This window comes from Periplaneta americana, chromosome 10, assembly GCF_040183065.1.
Source record: "Periplaneta americana isolate PAMFEO1 chromosome 10, P.americana_PAMFEO1_priV1, whole genome shotgun sequence".
Lineage (NCBI taxonomy): Eukaryota > Metazoa > Arthropoda > Insecta > Blattodea > Blattidae > Periplaneta > Periplaneta americana.
In genome coordinates this window covers 84,322,182-84,338,903 of record NC_091126.1, presented here as the reverse complement: position 1 = coordinate 84,338,903, position 16,722 = coordinate 84,322,182, and the positions used below count along the sequence as shown (strand labels likewise).

At 34.1% G+C, this 16,722-nt stretch overlaps 1 protein-coding gene across 2 annotated transcripts in view; it reads left to right on the top strand.

Moving 5' to 3' along the window:
- Positions 1–16,722, top strand: part of LOC138707842 (hydroxysteroid dehydrogenase-like protein 1) — a 245,405-nt gene that overhangs the window by 182,790 nt on the left and 45,893 nt on the right. For both annotated transcript variants that reach the window (XM_069837819.1, XM_069837818.1), the window contains exon 2: positions 12,812–12,934. In XM_069837819.1, the coding sequence (XP_069693920.1) occupies positions 12,812–12,934 (123 nt within the window). The remainder of the gene's footprint in view (positions 1–12,811; positions 12,935–16,722) is intronic.

Here is a 16,722-nt window from a genome sequence, read left to right as displayed (position 1 = left end):
ATATCATATCATATAACATATCATATATATCATATCATATCATATACCATATAATATCATATCATATATCACATCATATTATATCATATAATATATCATATATCATATCATATCATATCATATATCATATGATATCATATCATATCATATATCATATAATATCATATCATATATCATATCATATCATATATCATATCACATCATATCATATCATATCATATCATATATATCATATCATATATAATATCATATCATATCATATATCATATCATATCATATATCATATCATATCATATATCATATCATATATCATATCACATCATATCATATATCATATCATATCATATATCATATATCATTATATCATATCATATATCATATCATATCATATATCATATCACATAATATATCATATCATATCATATATCACATCATATAACATATGATATCATATATCATATCATATCATATATCATATCATATCGCTGACACTGGTTTATGAATACGAAAAACGTTAGTTCGCTGATCATCCACCGAAAGCCCGCGCTAAGAATGTCTATGAATACGGCCCACAGTGTTTATTTTTGTTCTAAAAAAAGAAAAGAAAAATACAGTCCTGAAGTAAAATAATTAATACTGAATGTTCTTTATATCACAAATTAAAATGTTCTTCTACCTATGTAGTTCTAGTTATATACAACAGTTTTCTTCTGGACTTAATAGCCTGTCCATAAACCGTTGACATTGATCACTGCATCTATTCTTCTACTTACAGAATTAACAAGGCTTTGGATATAGACCTACTGTATCTATCTGACAATGCAACATCATCCCAAACATCTGTAATGAGATTCCACAATTCATTTGCAATCCTAGGACACCGACTCTGTAGTTATACATTAACATGGCGTTGCACTTCCGTACACACATTTTCTATGGAATTTAAGTCAGAACTTCTTGGCACCCATGAAACCTCTCGACATCGTCCCTGTGAATGTTGAACCACGGCGACGCATGTGTGTACCGAAGAAAAGTCATGTTGGAATTTTATTTTGTTTTCGGGCTTAAACACACGAACACTAGGTAGCATCACATTTTCCAGTTTATTGGTGTACTGATGCTCATTCATATGCCCATGAATCCTCCATAGTGCACCGCCACCATAACCAGAAATCCGTACCACACCGACACGGACAAACGACCACTGCGTTGTCTCTGGACCACATATTCAGGGTCAAATCTCTTGGATTGTTTAGGTCGATATACGTGCACTGGCCTGCTATAGTTCATAAACACATCATCCAAAAAGATGACCTCTTTCCATGGATAGTTGTACGAATTCAACAAAATGTGACACGATAAATTCGATGGTCTTCAGTCAGAACTTCCTTCATCGCTGTTCTTCTCAGCAAAACGTTGGCACTATTGAGCCTTTTACTAGCGTTCTATTGGAAGCAGGAGATTCCCTGCCGGCCACAAATATTTTAGAAGTATAAAATGAAAGCGCCTCGAACGTTCTATTAACATAAGGTCTTGTTGTGGTGTTGATGCCTTGGGTCTTCAACTACCAGATTTACGAGTTAAGTAACCTCGCTCTTGATACTGCGCCCATCACCTGGACGCTGTTCTAGTCGCAACTCTATAGCGTTCTCCAGCTCGAGCCGAGCTAAATCGGCCTTCCTCGATCAGTGCAATTACTTTGGCTTTGACGTCCATATCTGTGGAACTGAAATACTAATGATGATTTTCGTAGTGGTTGTGGCTATTTATAGACAAATTCTGTTAGTGGGGATGGAAAGGGTCACGTGCCTAGGACTATAGAAAGAACACGAAATATATAGTAGTCATAAACCATAAGCATAGTATGTCTGTAGAGTGAAGACAGACGAACAGAGGAGATGAAAATAACATTAACAACATTTCTCATACCCGCAATGGCAAAACCAATGGCAAAACCAATGGCAAAACACCTTTCTGTATGTCGACTAAAACACAACAAACGTTGCAAATATACACATAGGCTCAGTGCCGGATTCAGGCCTAGGGCGGCAATTTCCAGGGGGCGGCATTTTCTCTCTCTCTTTCTCTCCCTTTTTTATTTTTATTTTACAATGAAATTTATTTTTAAAACACATGTTGGTAAATCTTTTCTCAAGTTTCTTCTTGAACACCTTGTGGAAGTCAGATATTGTTTTGTTATCACATTGTCGCGGTCGTGGTAAGAGTGAAAGGAAAGTGTGCAGCTGCATAGTTATATTGTAATGCCGGTATCACATTATTATACTATGAAACTGCTTAAATTTAACTGCTTGTATGAACAAGAATGCAGTGTTGAAAATCAAATTGCATATTGTTGTTTATTAGCTATTTATCGCTATGAATAGTAACCACAACTCTCAGTTACATTCATAATATAATAGCCTATATCAGCGTTTCTCAAACTATGGTCCTTAGACCACCTGTGTCCCCGAGGACTGGCCCTTGTGGTTCTTCAAAAAGGACAGAAGAAAAAATAAATTCAAACGAATTGCGTATCACACTATCTGAAAATCTCAGAGTTTGGAAATGACACATGATAGTCACATTTCACTTTTACTCCCAGTACTGACATTTTATGAAATTTATTACCCTACCTGTCCACCGAATTCCCACTCTACTCTCAGCAAAAAAAGAGGGATTTAAAGCACTATAAACGTGGTGTTTCTCGCCATCTTTTCCCTGCACATCAGCTGACGACATGTGGCTAAATACATTGGAATATCTTCCAGATATATTCTCAAAACTAAACGAACTAAATCTCTCTCTACAAGGTAATTCTTTGACTGTGTGAGAAAAAAGTGTTCGGGAGGAAACTTGGTTTGTGGGTCAGATCCGTAAAACAGAGGTTTTTTTTCACTATTTCCAACCCTAGAGTCTTCTTTGATTGAAAATGATTTCGTTATTGGAAAGAAAATTATGCAATGACATACGTTCGCATCTCGAAACTCTGAGGTCACAATTTGAAACTTATTTTCCATGTAAATATGACGAATTTTCATGGGTTCGTGATCCCTTGATATTGAAAATAACAAACTTTCGTTGAGTGAAAGAGAACAGTTAATTGAACTCTCGACTTAAAATGAAATTCCAAGCAGAAAGTATGGTTAATTTCTGGACCTCAACACAAGTGAAAAGGGAATATGAATCCTATAGATTCAAAATCCCCTATATCCACTTTCAGAAATTGAAGGATTTTGTCAGTAACTGATGACAAATAGAGGGAATTTTCAATCTAACAGTGACTTTTAACAAACCTTTACTTTAAATTTAGAGACTTTTTGAATTCAAACTATATAAATCTTTAGAATTTATTCCTAGCAGTCAATATGTGGGTATAACTCAATTGTGAACAAAATGGTGCTTAGAGGGTTTTGAATCTAGAGGATTCATATATTGAACTGTACAGTGGTGCTTTACAGATTATAATTCAGTTTGCTTTTATGTATCTGTGTGAGAAAGAGTTTTCATCACTAACTCTAATAAAAACAAAGTACCGAAATCGACTCTATGTATGTAACGATCTCTGACTTAAGCTTACCAGCATATATCAAAATATAGAACAACTGTGCAAGAATCGGCAGGCTTATCCATCTCATTAATGAGAATACCAACATATATTTATTTATTTTTATTTATTTATTTATTTTGTTTAGTTAATAAGTTAAAGATGGTTCAAACTCTAATACCTTGATTTATTAAAAATCTAAAATGAATTTTTTTCTATTAACATTAACTTAATTAGTTAATACTAATATAAAGTTAAACGAAGTAAATTAATTTTAATTAATTAATTCAGTTTTAAAATATACTGGTATTAAAATATGCTTTGCTTTCAAAGGGAACAAAGGTAAGGTGGTCCTCGGAACTGTTCTGACTTAAAAAAGTGGTCCCCACTTCAAAAAAGTTTAAGAAACACTGGCCTATATCATCAACAATAGACTACTATTTAATCACTTTTCAGTATGTTCACTATATAATTCGATTTGAAAGGTTTATTCTGTAAAGAGTTGGAGTTTATTTTTCAATTTATTTTATACTCCTGTCGAAGTAAGAAATCCTCGTAAAAATTATACACGAATAGAGACCATGCTTAAAAAACCACAGCCTGCCTTTCAAAAATAAATTTTGTTTCAACAATGAATAAGTTTGAGTATTATGTTTCTTTGCTTCGAGTCTAATATGCTTCGTCAGATCGACTTTGATAATACCATCATTGCCTTCTCTGTGAAGAAAGTCCGAAGAAAGTCTTTATAATTCACAAGTAAGATGCATGTATTTTGATTTCAGTAATTTACTGTTTTCTGAAGTCGACGTGGTTGGCGAGTTAGTATAGCGCTGGCCTTCTATGCCCAAGGTTGCGGGTTCGATCCCGGGCCAGGTCGATGGCATTTAAGTGTGCTTAAATGCGACAGGCTCATGTTAGTAGATTTACTGGCATGTAAAAGAACTCCTGCGGAACAAAATTCCGGCACATCCGGCGACGCTGATATAACCTCTGCAGTTGCGAGCGTCGTTAAATAAATCATAGCATTTAACATTTTGTTTTCTGAATTGTAACATTTCATTTAAAAATATCTTTAACTGAACGTCACCTGTATAATAGCTGTCCATAAACTGTTTGTGGGATTTGGGGACGGCAAAATCTAGCACTGGCTAGGAGCGGCACTATACCTAACCCCGGCTCTGCATAACCTACAGAATACTGTAGAATGTAAATAAAACCATTCCGAAAGCCAATCTCTCTAAGGGACGAAGTGAAAAGCGTTAATGTATCCCATGAAGTTGTTTCTATTCACTACATTATACACCAACAGAAATCATGTGCAAAACAAATCAAAATGGTGTTATAGAACTAGTCCAGTTGGAAAAACCACTAACACAATTATATCGAAAAGTCTCGCTCATTGTCAATTTAAGTCTTTCTTGATGAATGCAATAGCAAGTGAGGCGATCTGTCATATTATAGTAAAGTACGGTGACTAATTAGTCGTGGTAAATTATTGAATAGGTTCTTTGAACTGAGGGAGGAAACATCATCGTTCACGGAGGAAGAAGAAAAGTCTGTATCATAAGTGAAGAATGAAAAAATGGATTTGTGAACTTGCCTTCTTAATGGCATTATCTGAATGCCTTAAATTGTTTTCTACATGGTAACAACAAGATTATTACACAGTTACATGACAGAGTGAAGGCGTTTAATATAAACCACCTTTAATTATGGAACGTTAGCTTAACTAAAAGGAGAAGTTACAGCACATTTTTCAATATTAACAACGATATAGGGATACTAGTTTCTTAAGACTTTGGATTTCGAAGAATATATTCGCACATCATGACGATCTGCACCAGAAATTTGATTCGAGATTTAAAGACTAGGAAAATTTTCAATTTGATTTTCGATTAGTATTTGTAATTAGAACTTATTGATTTACTTTACGATAGTGAATTGAAGGATAAAAATGAAAACAAAAGAAGTTATCTGACTTTTATATGAACTTTCCATGTCTTAGATTTCCCCGATTGCACAGACATCCTTTTTCGGATTCACGTAGGCCATCTGTGCGAACAGTAATTTTTTTCCTATGATGAAGATAAACAAGCCATGTCATGGAAGCCAATTATCGGATCACAACTTAAAATGTGCTGTCACATTATGCGCTATACAAACAATAGTTCCAATCGTTGAGAAATTGCTGAGGAAAAAGAGAATTAAACAAATCCCGAAAAATCAGTGCTAATGCCAGTGTTGAGTGGACTGAATGAAGTTAAATTTCTGCATTATTATTCCTAGGATTTTTATGTGTTTTTTGAACATTTTCCTTAACAGAAGCAGTTTACACATTTACAGTAATTGTCATGCATTACCCGAATAATTAACATGAAATGTGTATTACATTTCTGAAAGTAATTATAAATTTATTAACTTCTAACTTTGTTGAAAATAGGCTACAATGTTTTGTTTTTTTTCAAATTGCTTAAGATAGTTCATTTAGTTATTTCTATTCAGCCCGTTTCTTTTTTCATCAGAAAACAATCATAAACCTATGCAGTAAATTCATATTTTGGTCCCGCCGCTGAACGTCTTACCTGCCCTGCTACGACGTTCCGCGGGCGAGCGGGCAAGGCTTGATGACGACACAGCGCTCTGAGTTGGGGACCAATGCTCTATACTGTGATAATCACAACAAAACCGGCATAAGTAACATTACGAGTTTTGCTGCACATCGGCCAGTTTTTTCTTCCGTGACTGTACCAAACGTTAATTGTTGATGTATTATAAACTAAATGCGTGTTGGTGATTAAAAAAAAAAAAGACAATAAATGAAAATAAAATGGTTGCAGTCTTTGGGAATTTTTACGGTTATGGATGACAAAGTAATTGACTATTCTATTAAATATTGTATAACCACATTTTTATATTCTTATTTGTGGTTTGTGTGTATCAGAATTCTAGTCAAATTGTTGGGTCTCGCCTGCTATATCAATAAAGTTACGCCGTTGGTTTTCAAAGTCATTGTAAACAGCTGTTTTGTGATCCCATAAATGTTGCAGTTTTGTGGTCAATGTTACTTATGTCCCGCCCACTATAGAGACATAGGCCAATTTTACACATATTTAGTATAACTTGTTGCTTCTTTGACAGGTTGGGTTTGGTTAGTTTAGGTTTTTGTTATAGCCTACCTTGCATATACGATTATAGCGCAACATTGGCAGTGATAAAAGTGAAATATTCGTTCAGTGGGCGTTGGATACTCTACATTCACCGCCTATTTGCATAATTCACATTCTTAGCTTGTTTTCTGTAGTTATATTTATTTAAAATTATATTTTAAAAAGTTTATTACAAATAATTTAGGATAACAGTATTGTTATGGTGACTGGCCAGGTTCAAACTAAAACTGGCTTCCTGGACATCTAAAATATTTATAGAAAAGCACGACATACTGTAATCACATGAAATTAAAATGCATATGATATCCTACACCTTTCATGTCAGAGGTGAAACAACATTAAGTGGCAAAACATTATCAATTTACTAGCCACATAATGATTAATTGATTGGAATAGGGTATTGCGAAAGTACGTCATTATTTTATTTATTTTTGGTACAAGTAACATTTCTTTAAGTATTTATTTATTTTCGCTTGTACCATCAATAAAAAAAACAAGTATGTTTTTATTTTTTTTTAATTATAAGTGTAGTTGCTACGACACATAGGCACACAGCACTTTCTAGGCATCTGAAATATTTGTAGAAAAACACGATAGATAATCGCATAAGATAATATTAAAATATATCCTAAACCTTTCACAGATGAAACACCATTAAGTCGCAAAACATTGTCAATTTGCTAGCCACAAATTTGTTAACTGAATGGAGCTTAAGAATAATGCGTAGGAACTTACGTCTTTATTGCATTATTGATTTTATTATTTTCGGTGCAAGGAATATCTTTCTTATTTATTTATTTACCTTCGTACTATCAATAAAAACATGTTTTTTTTTTTGTAATTATTTTAAGTGGCAGCCTTTGTATGTAAGTAGCCTACTTACGCCGTATTTTGAAGTATAGCTAATCGATTGCAATAAAACACTATTTTCGAACCCGTAATAATTTACATCACTACTCTGAATCTTGATCTTACCTTTGTGCATGAAGTAATATTGAAAAAAATACGCGTTACGTATAACGAAAGCAATGAGCAAACACAATATCACTCTAAAATCTCCCGCCTCCACTCTGCGTTGCCAAACCTACCCATGCCCCGGCTTGTAACTAAAGAAGGCTCTGTGTGTAAACAAGACATCTTTATCCTTTACAACTTCCAAAACAGGCCTGGAGACTAATAAAGTTCCAGTCAGATAAGCACTAGAATGTTTCCATAGTGTCAAAAGTAGCCGAAATCAGAAACCTAATCACACATTTCCCTTTTTTTTTAAGTTGGTTATTTAACGACGCTGTATAAACTACTAGGTTATTTAGCGTCCATGAGATTGATGATAGCGAGATAGTATTTGGCGATATGAGGCCGAGGATTCGCCATAGATTACCTTGCATTCACATTACAGTTGGGGAAAACCTCGGAAAAAAACCAACCAAGTAATCAACCCAAGCGGGAATCGAACCCGCGCCCGCACGCAACTTCAGACCGACAGACAAGCACCTTAACCGACTGAGCCACGCCGGTGGCTTTCATTTCCCTTTAGTGCTAAAGTTGTAATGGGAAAAGTGCTGTGTTAATGTACTTCATGGGCCTGTGTGGCCTACAAGTGATAATGATGATCGTTTTTTATGATCAGAAATACAGGATCATTACCAATAATAATAATAATAATAATAATAATAATAATAATAATAATAATAATAATAAATGTTTTTATTTTAGTAGGTTATATTACGACGCTTTATCAGCATCTTAGGTTATTTAGTGTCTGAATGAGATGAAGGTGATAATGCAGGTGAAATGAGTCCGGGGCCCAACACCGAAAGTTACCCAACATTTGCTTATATTGGGTTGAGGGAAAACCCCGGGAAAAACCTCAACCAGGTAATTTGTCTCAACCGGGGATCGAACCCGTGCCACCTGGTTTCGCGGCTAGACGCGCTAACCGTTACTCCACAGGTGTGGACAATATAATAATAATAATAATAATAATAATAATAATAATAATAATAATAATAATACTCACTGTCCACATTACTTCAAGAATTGGGCCCCTTTTGAGCTATCCATCCTTATTTTTGTGAGAATTCTACACTAATATCAGATAATAATAGGTAGCATCACTACCTTAAGCATCCTTAAGACAGAGTAGGACAATCACAAGACAGGCAATGCACACACTCCTTATTTAAGATATGATGAAGATTATGATGATATAATGGCGGTAATGTTGATGACGACGGGGATGATATGGCAACAATGCAAAATAACACAGCTTTTCATTATTATTATTATTATTATTATTATTATTATTATTATTATTATTATTATTATTATTATTATTATATGGACTCGATTTTTTTTTAAAGTGTGACATCTTCCGATAGCCCTGTTCCATTCTTCTCTGTTGTTCCATTGTTCTTCATCAAAATAATTTTTTTATTGTTATTTGTATATTATTCTTCCAGGTTGTTGTAGGTCTTCCTTGCTTGCGTCCCCTGGTGGTATCCATTTCAGCACAATTTTTGGTATTCTGTCATCCAGGATCCTTCGCACATGTCCATACCATTTCGACTATTTCGTTGTTTTATCGTCCAAAATTGTAGTTTTCTCTCCCATCACTTCTCTAATTTTATTTTCGATTTTGTCTTTTCTGGATATTTGGGCTCCTCGACGCCAAAAGTCCATTTGTGTTATCAATAATTTTGATTTAGCTGTTTTCTCGAGTGGCCAAATATCTGCACCATAAGTTAATATGCTTTTTACAATGCTATTATAGATTGTATTTTTGTTCTTTCACTTATGGTTTTGTTCCATAATATTCTATTCAAAGTCGATATAACATATTATCCTTTATTATTTCTTCCTCATAGTCTCCTTTATTATTTATTTTAACTCCTAAGTATTCAACTACATTGTAAATTTTAATAGACTCTCCTATTAGGCCTATTAAATCTTATTCTACATCTCCAATAACTAATCATTTTAATTTGTTCATTTTAATGTTTAATCTCAATTTTTTATACTCAAGTAATTTTCTTATGATATTATTATTATTATTATTATTATTATTATTATTATTATTATTATTATTATTATTACTTTTATTGGATTTATATGTACAAGTATATATAGTTTGTTTTTACTTGTGATATGGAATTAACTTTTGCAATATGTTTCATGTTCTTCTGTTTTTGTATGTGAAGTTTTATAGTAAATATCAGTGGCGTAGCATGAAATTTTGAGCAGGGGAAGCTAACTCAAGTTGTCTTTCATGTACATATGAGAAAACGTATTACAAAAATATAGTCTTAACCAGTAATTGGTGAGGTGGTGGCTGTGAGTGCCCCAGGCATTGTAAGAAAAGAAGCCTGCGGCAGGTGGATGTGAGGAGATATATTTTTTTCATTGCTTATTATGCTGCCTTCTTCCCTAATTTTGAAGAAAACCTAGTTTAAAAGTATTTGATTATATAAATTAGAAATTCAGTTTGATTATCTGAGTGCTACGATACAAATTTCTAAGTTGGGGTAAGCGCAATCCCCAGTTACGTGACTCGAAAAATACCTCACCACTTACGGTTTAAAGTAAATAATAGCCAATGTCAAGTCAGCAGTCCGAAGATTGGTTGGAACCTCGTAAGTAACACCAATAAGGCATGACCTCAAATGATACGTAGTAAAATATGATTCACGGTTTACACATATCTCTAACAAATAGACACGTATAGTATAACATTAGCTCACTCCCTGTCATACTTAGAGAAATCACAATATTAACGGTCAACAGATACAGTATTAATTAGTATCATTACGTAAGTATACGTCTGTGTTTTGGTTGTGTCCTTTAGTGACAGCAAGGGAGTCAGTCATTTGTTTTCTAAATCACACTTTTGTTCGTAAGTCAGTCTTGATAATAGAACTGTCCTAAAAAATTCAAGTAAATTGGTGTCAGGAACTGTTATTTCACTCATTATTTATTATATCAGCCACAATCAAATGCACACTAACACTTCAACTGAACACAACTCACGAAAGGGATAACTCGGAAACTAAATAATTTTCAATGTAAAAGCTAGCTTCTTGCGAGCCTTGCGACCAGGGTAGTTTAGTTAGTAAGGGATGAAAATCTGCGGGGTGGGTTACACAGAAGAATGAGTGAAAGAAACCAGTCTGCTTTTAAGCTGATGTGTGCAGGCTTCTTGTTTACTGCTGCATCACGAATCATCTTGAGCTGCCGCATCACAATATTTAATGCATAAATATAAATTCTACTAAAATTAATAAATAATTTTGTTTATAAACTGCAGGTTTATTATGAAATTATTATTAACTGGGGAAGCTGAGCTTTTTAGCTTACATTGACGCTATGCCACTGGTAAATATAATTGCATATTTCCGATGTTGCTGCATATTTAATCATTTTTCCATGCAGAGAGCATATAATAATGTATTTTTCAATATTTAATTTTAAAATTAATATTTAAACACATCAGTGACAATATAATAAAGTCCTTACTATAGAGACACCCATAAGGAGCCTCTCCAAACACTACCGGTACTGAAAAAACAACGTGATGTTACTGCTTCAGCTTTGAAAATATTTTTTTCCAAATTCATTTATGTTACGTGTCTTGTACATGGACTTCATACAGTAGCAGAAGTCATAAGGAAAAATTTTTCTGACATGAACACTTTGATATCCAGCACCAAGAAGTCGACCTGGTTGGCGAGTTGGTATAGCACTGGCCTTCTATGCCCAAGGTTGCGGGTTCGATCCCGGGCCAGGTCAATGGCATTTAAGTGTGCTTAAATGCGACAGGCTCATGTCAGTAGATTTACTGGCATGTAAAAGAACTCCTGCGGGACAAAATTCTGGCACATCCGGCGATGCTGATATAACCTGTGCAGTTGCGAGCGTCATTAAATAAAACATAACATTTTTTTTTTCCAGCACCAAGAAGATTTTGTTAAAGCCCTTTCCTGAGTTAGTGCTTATGAAAAATAATTTCCAGTCCTATCATTATCCCCAGAGCCAATACTTACATGTTGTGGTACGTGGATTGAAGCTGCATTCTTCTATTCAGATAATTTCAATGCAGTTAAAGAATTCGTTGGTGCACTGAATGCAACTGAAGCTTTGTCAATTCAACGTTCACAGAATATTTTTAATAGTGACTATTTTACAAGGGACTTGACTGTAATCAAGGCACATTTCAAAATTATAGCTGAAGCCATAAAATAAACTCGAAAAATGTGGTTTGTCTTTAGGCCTACATTAATCTTTATCAATCCTCAAGGAGGTTCAAAGTAAACTTTAGAGTGCTCCTTTAAAGTATGCAGAAAAATTAAGTGTTAAATTGTATAGTGTTTTAGAGAGAAATTCTGACTTTAAAGTTTTGTGTTCTGTGAATAAATATCTTCAAGGTGAAAACATAGTGCTTCCAGAAGAAATTTCCCCAGAGCTAGTAAGTGCTTTCAAATTTTGTCCAATAACATCTGTAAACGTAGAAAGGTCCTTTTCAGCATACAAACTTGTGTTAAATACTAAACGTTATAAACCTACCCTTGAGCAATTGGAAAAAATAATCGTTGTGTACAGCAAATCAAATTACGACGACCAGAATGATGTTTAAGGAAGAACGTACATAAGCCTATAATTAAAACTTTCAATGCATGTTTAGTGCATATTTTCGAAATTATAGAGCATATTTTTAAGATTTTGACAGCATAAATGCATGCATATTTTAGATATTTTTTGTGCACATAAATCCGATGTCTATTATTATTATTATTATTATTATTATTATTATTATTATTATTATTATTATTATTATTATTACTATTATTATTATTATTATTATTATTATTATTATTATTATTATTATTATTATTATTATTATTATTATACACACCTCATTCTAGTGCCAAGTTCATAAAAACATGCTCCACACGTGCTTTCATGGCATCTGAAAGGTTATACTTTTCATTATTTTGATATATATTAATTTTGTGTGTACAGTTTATATTTTATATCATTAGTGTATTATAAATAGGTGCATGGTAAATTCCCTTATCAAATAAATACCCCTGGTTATTTGTTGCAGTTGTGACTGGCTCAACAGACGGCATTGGTAAGGCGTATGCACTTGAGTTGGCAAGGAGAAATGTCAACATTGTTCTTATCAGCCGCACGCAACAGAAGTTGGATGAAGTGGCAGCAGAAATTGGTATGTATTTGCACTAATCAAATTTTAAATGACAATAATTATCTTGAACATAGATGGAATTTAAAAATTATATTTTTAGTGTAAAGAGAAGCTATGAGAATTTCTTTATTTAAATAAAATACAACTTAATGCAGTTGCTGTTGATGGACTTGCTTTGCAGGACAAAAAAATGTTACGTAATCTGAGTTCAGCCTTCTCTTAATATGTGAAATATTTCAATAATGACGAAAATTAGGTAACAATTTTGGCGGCAAGTTGAGTCAATGTGGAAGAGGCAGATTTTCCATGCCGACAACAACATCACGCTCTACTGATAAAGCTTTAAAAATGTAGGCCTAATATTGCTTCCTCAGAAATATTTCGACATAACATTTGTAGTAACCAGGATAACAAAAAGTTTTAAACTGTCACAAAATAGTTTACTTAACTTCCTTAGTGTCTTTCTTGATTATGGCCTACAATTAGAGTTGAAATTACGGTGTTCCTCATAATTTAACTTACTTTTTACTAAATTACTCATAAATTACCTGTAACAAAAATAATTTCATGCCACTCAATATAACCTACTGCATACACAGATATTTCTTGATTAGTTGCATACCGCAGTGCATGAGAAGACCTAGTGTATACACAAGACGCATAATATTTTATAAATCAACTCAACTTATGGCATATGCAGATGATTTAGTCATCATAGGGAGAAAGAAGCATTTCAGTTCTAGAAGAAATGAGTAAAGAAATAAGGCTGATGAAATTAATGAGTCTAAGACAAAATGCATACCATCAACTAAATCTGGGCATGGCAATAGAGAAAATTACATTCAAAGAGGAGAACATAAATTTGAAAAAAAAAAAAACAATTCGTTTAATTATCTAGGCTTTTTGATGACGAGTGATATCTCTTTAGAAATTGGTAATCGACTTATGACTGCCAGCAAATTATATTATGTCCTGATAAACCACTTAAAAAATTAAACATTAGTATGACCAGTCCTACCATATGTCTCAGAGATCTGGACCCTTACCACAGATTATGGAAAAAGGCTAGCCGTATTTGAGAGAAAGATCTTTCGAAGAATAAGTGGTCCTCTTTATGAGGGCAGAAACTGGAGGAAGAGATTTAATAAAAAGACTCCATGAAATCTTGGATGACTGAGATATAATCAGTATTATTAAAATATGAAGCACGAACGGATGACGAAGAATGCATTAAGAAAATACCAAATACAAATCCCAGTGATCAGGAAGAATGGAGCAGACCTAAGCTCAGATGGATAAATGGAGTAGAAAACGACCTGAGGAAGACTGGGCTGCTGGAATTGAAAGATGGTAGCCCAGGACAGGAAAAGATGGCGAAATAAGCTGGAAGAGACTATGGTTCACATCAGTCTGTACAACCAATGATGATAGTGGTGGTGGTGGTGGTGGTGGTGGTGATGATGATGATGATGATGATGATGATGATGATGATGATGATGATGATGATGATGATGATGATGATGATGATGATGATGATGAAGATTATGAACATTTAATTTAACTTACTCCTGGCCCCAAGTATATACAAAAATTGGTAAATATAAAAATTTATTACTATGGGAAAAGAAGGTCCCCCCCTTACAGTAATGAAGACAATGCAAAGAAAGACAGAGAGATAATGTCCATTGTTATAGTAATTATCGTCGTCGTCGTCATAATCATCATCATCATCCCCTCTGCCTCGCTTAAGAAGAGTCTTTCCCATGGTCTTTATGGGAAATATTAATTCTTGCTGGCATGGTGTTCGTGAGGAATATAATTTTAAGTCTTTATGTATGATAATGACAAAATAATGGAGAAGTGGCGAAATTATGACCTTGACCAATGTCTGTGTCCAGCACATACTTCCATCACTGGAATTACTGGGAACTCAACCTGTGCTTTTAGTGTACTACTCAACTAATTGTGAAGTAGTATACCAGTAGTTGTAAAATAGAGCGATTATGATTTTCTCAATGTTTCCTTTTTCTACAGAACTAGTTATTTATTTAAAACTACCTACGATATTGCATGAAATGTATCTATCACTATACTAATTAACATATTTACCCATATGCATATTTTCGTAGGAAAATATTTTTACCATAACACAGGTCTGCGATGAAAAAAACTTAAAAAAAATTTCTAGCTTTCCTTTATGTATTTTTGTGTGCTGAAGCCAGAAATGACATAAAAATGCCACATCACCCATCAATTTTACACAAAATTATATTCAATGTTTTATAGTATTAATGTACTGGTGATTTTGGTGCAGCCATAATCCAGTGCTCTAATGTAAAAATTTGTACTAACTTGTTGATGAACATCAGAAACATAATCTAGAAGGCTGTGTGATGTGGAAAGTGAAAGTCTTCAATAGGTTACTCAGTTTGAACTCATATAAAAGATTTAGAATCACCCAAGGAAAAGCTAAGTTCTTACGTTTAAGATTAAAAGAAAAGAATTTTCTGGCACCAGAAACATCTCTTAATTGGTATAGGAATAAAGAATAGGAATTTACTCCCTACTTTTCACAAGAGAGTGTCTTGGTATACTGCAGTGATATTCCTGGTTTGATACAAAAGTTTAATGTTCAGTACGAAGTGGATGAATGGAGAATTTTATTGGTTGCTCCAAAATAAGTCTGAAGGGAATGCTTTTGCACAATGGCAACAAGTACCGGTATGCTTCGTTACCTGTTGGTTACTGGGTACACCTTAATCTTGAACTTCTTTTTACAAAGATGAAATATATTATAGCCTATATATAAAGATCATATCTGGATGATCTGTGGAGATCTGGAGTGTTGTGCATGCTTCTTGGTCAGCAGGCTGCGTACAATAAGTTTCCATGTTTCCTTTGTGAATGTGACAGCAGGGCAAGAAGCAGTCATTGAGAACAAAATCACTGGCCACAGAATATCTTTTGAACCTAGAAGGGAAAACATTTTGCGGCAAAGTCGATACAAAGAAAATACTTCTGCTACCTCTCCACATAAACTTAGGTACAGTATGTGTAATCACTATCACGTCACTGAGTAAGGTCACTTTGATATACAGTCATTTCATTAGCAGTAATTAAAAAGTCTTTTAAATAAATACTTTACTTTACCCCCATCTCTGAGAGAGCGGTCTTTAGATTGGTCATCCTTGTCTTGGCAGGCATTGGAGTGTCACATTTTGCCAAATATCCACTTGCTAATAACTTAACGAATGGTAAGATTCACGTAACTTTTTTTGAGTGGACATCTCTAATTAAATATTATTACGATGTACCGAAGTACATATGATATTTCCGTGCAGAAATTCTGCGTCATCATATGATGAAAGATGAGTGGAACAGAAAAAAATTCTCTCCGGCACCGGGATTTGAACCTGGGCTTTCACTGTACGTGCTGACGCTCTATCCACTAAGCCACACCGGATTCCCATCCTGATGTCGGATTGAATCCTCTCAGTTTAAGTTCTACCTCTTGAGTTCCCTCTAGTGGCCTACCCTCATGCACTCCATCGTAGATGTATGACAATGGCACAATGTCCATACATGTGCAGAGGTGCACTCATTATGAGTGATATCGTAATAATATATAATATGCGAAAAATAATCACTTAGTGATTTAAGACTGTGCTTACTCCATCGGATCCTGGCCACTTGAGAGTTATAAAACCTTGAGATGAGATGAGATGAGATGAGATGAGATGAGATGAGATGAGATTGTTAGGATGTTAGAGAAATGGAGTGTCTGAAGAAAACCCCCGTGTTACCTGGAC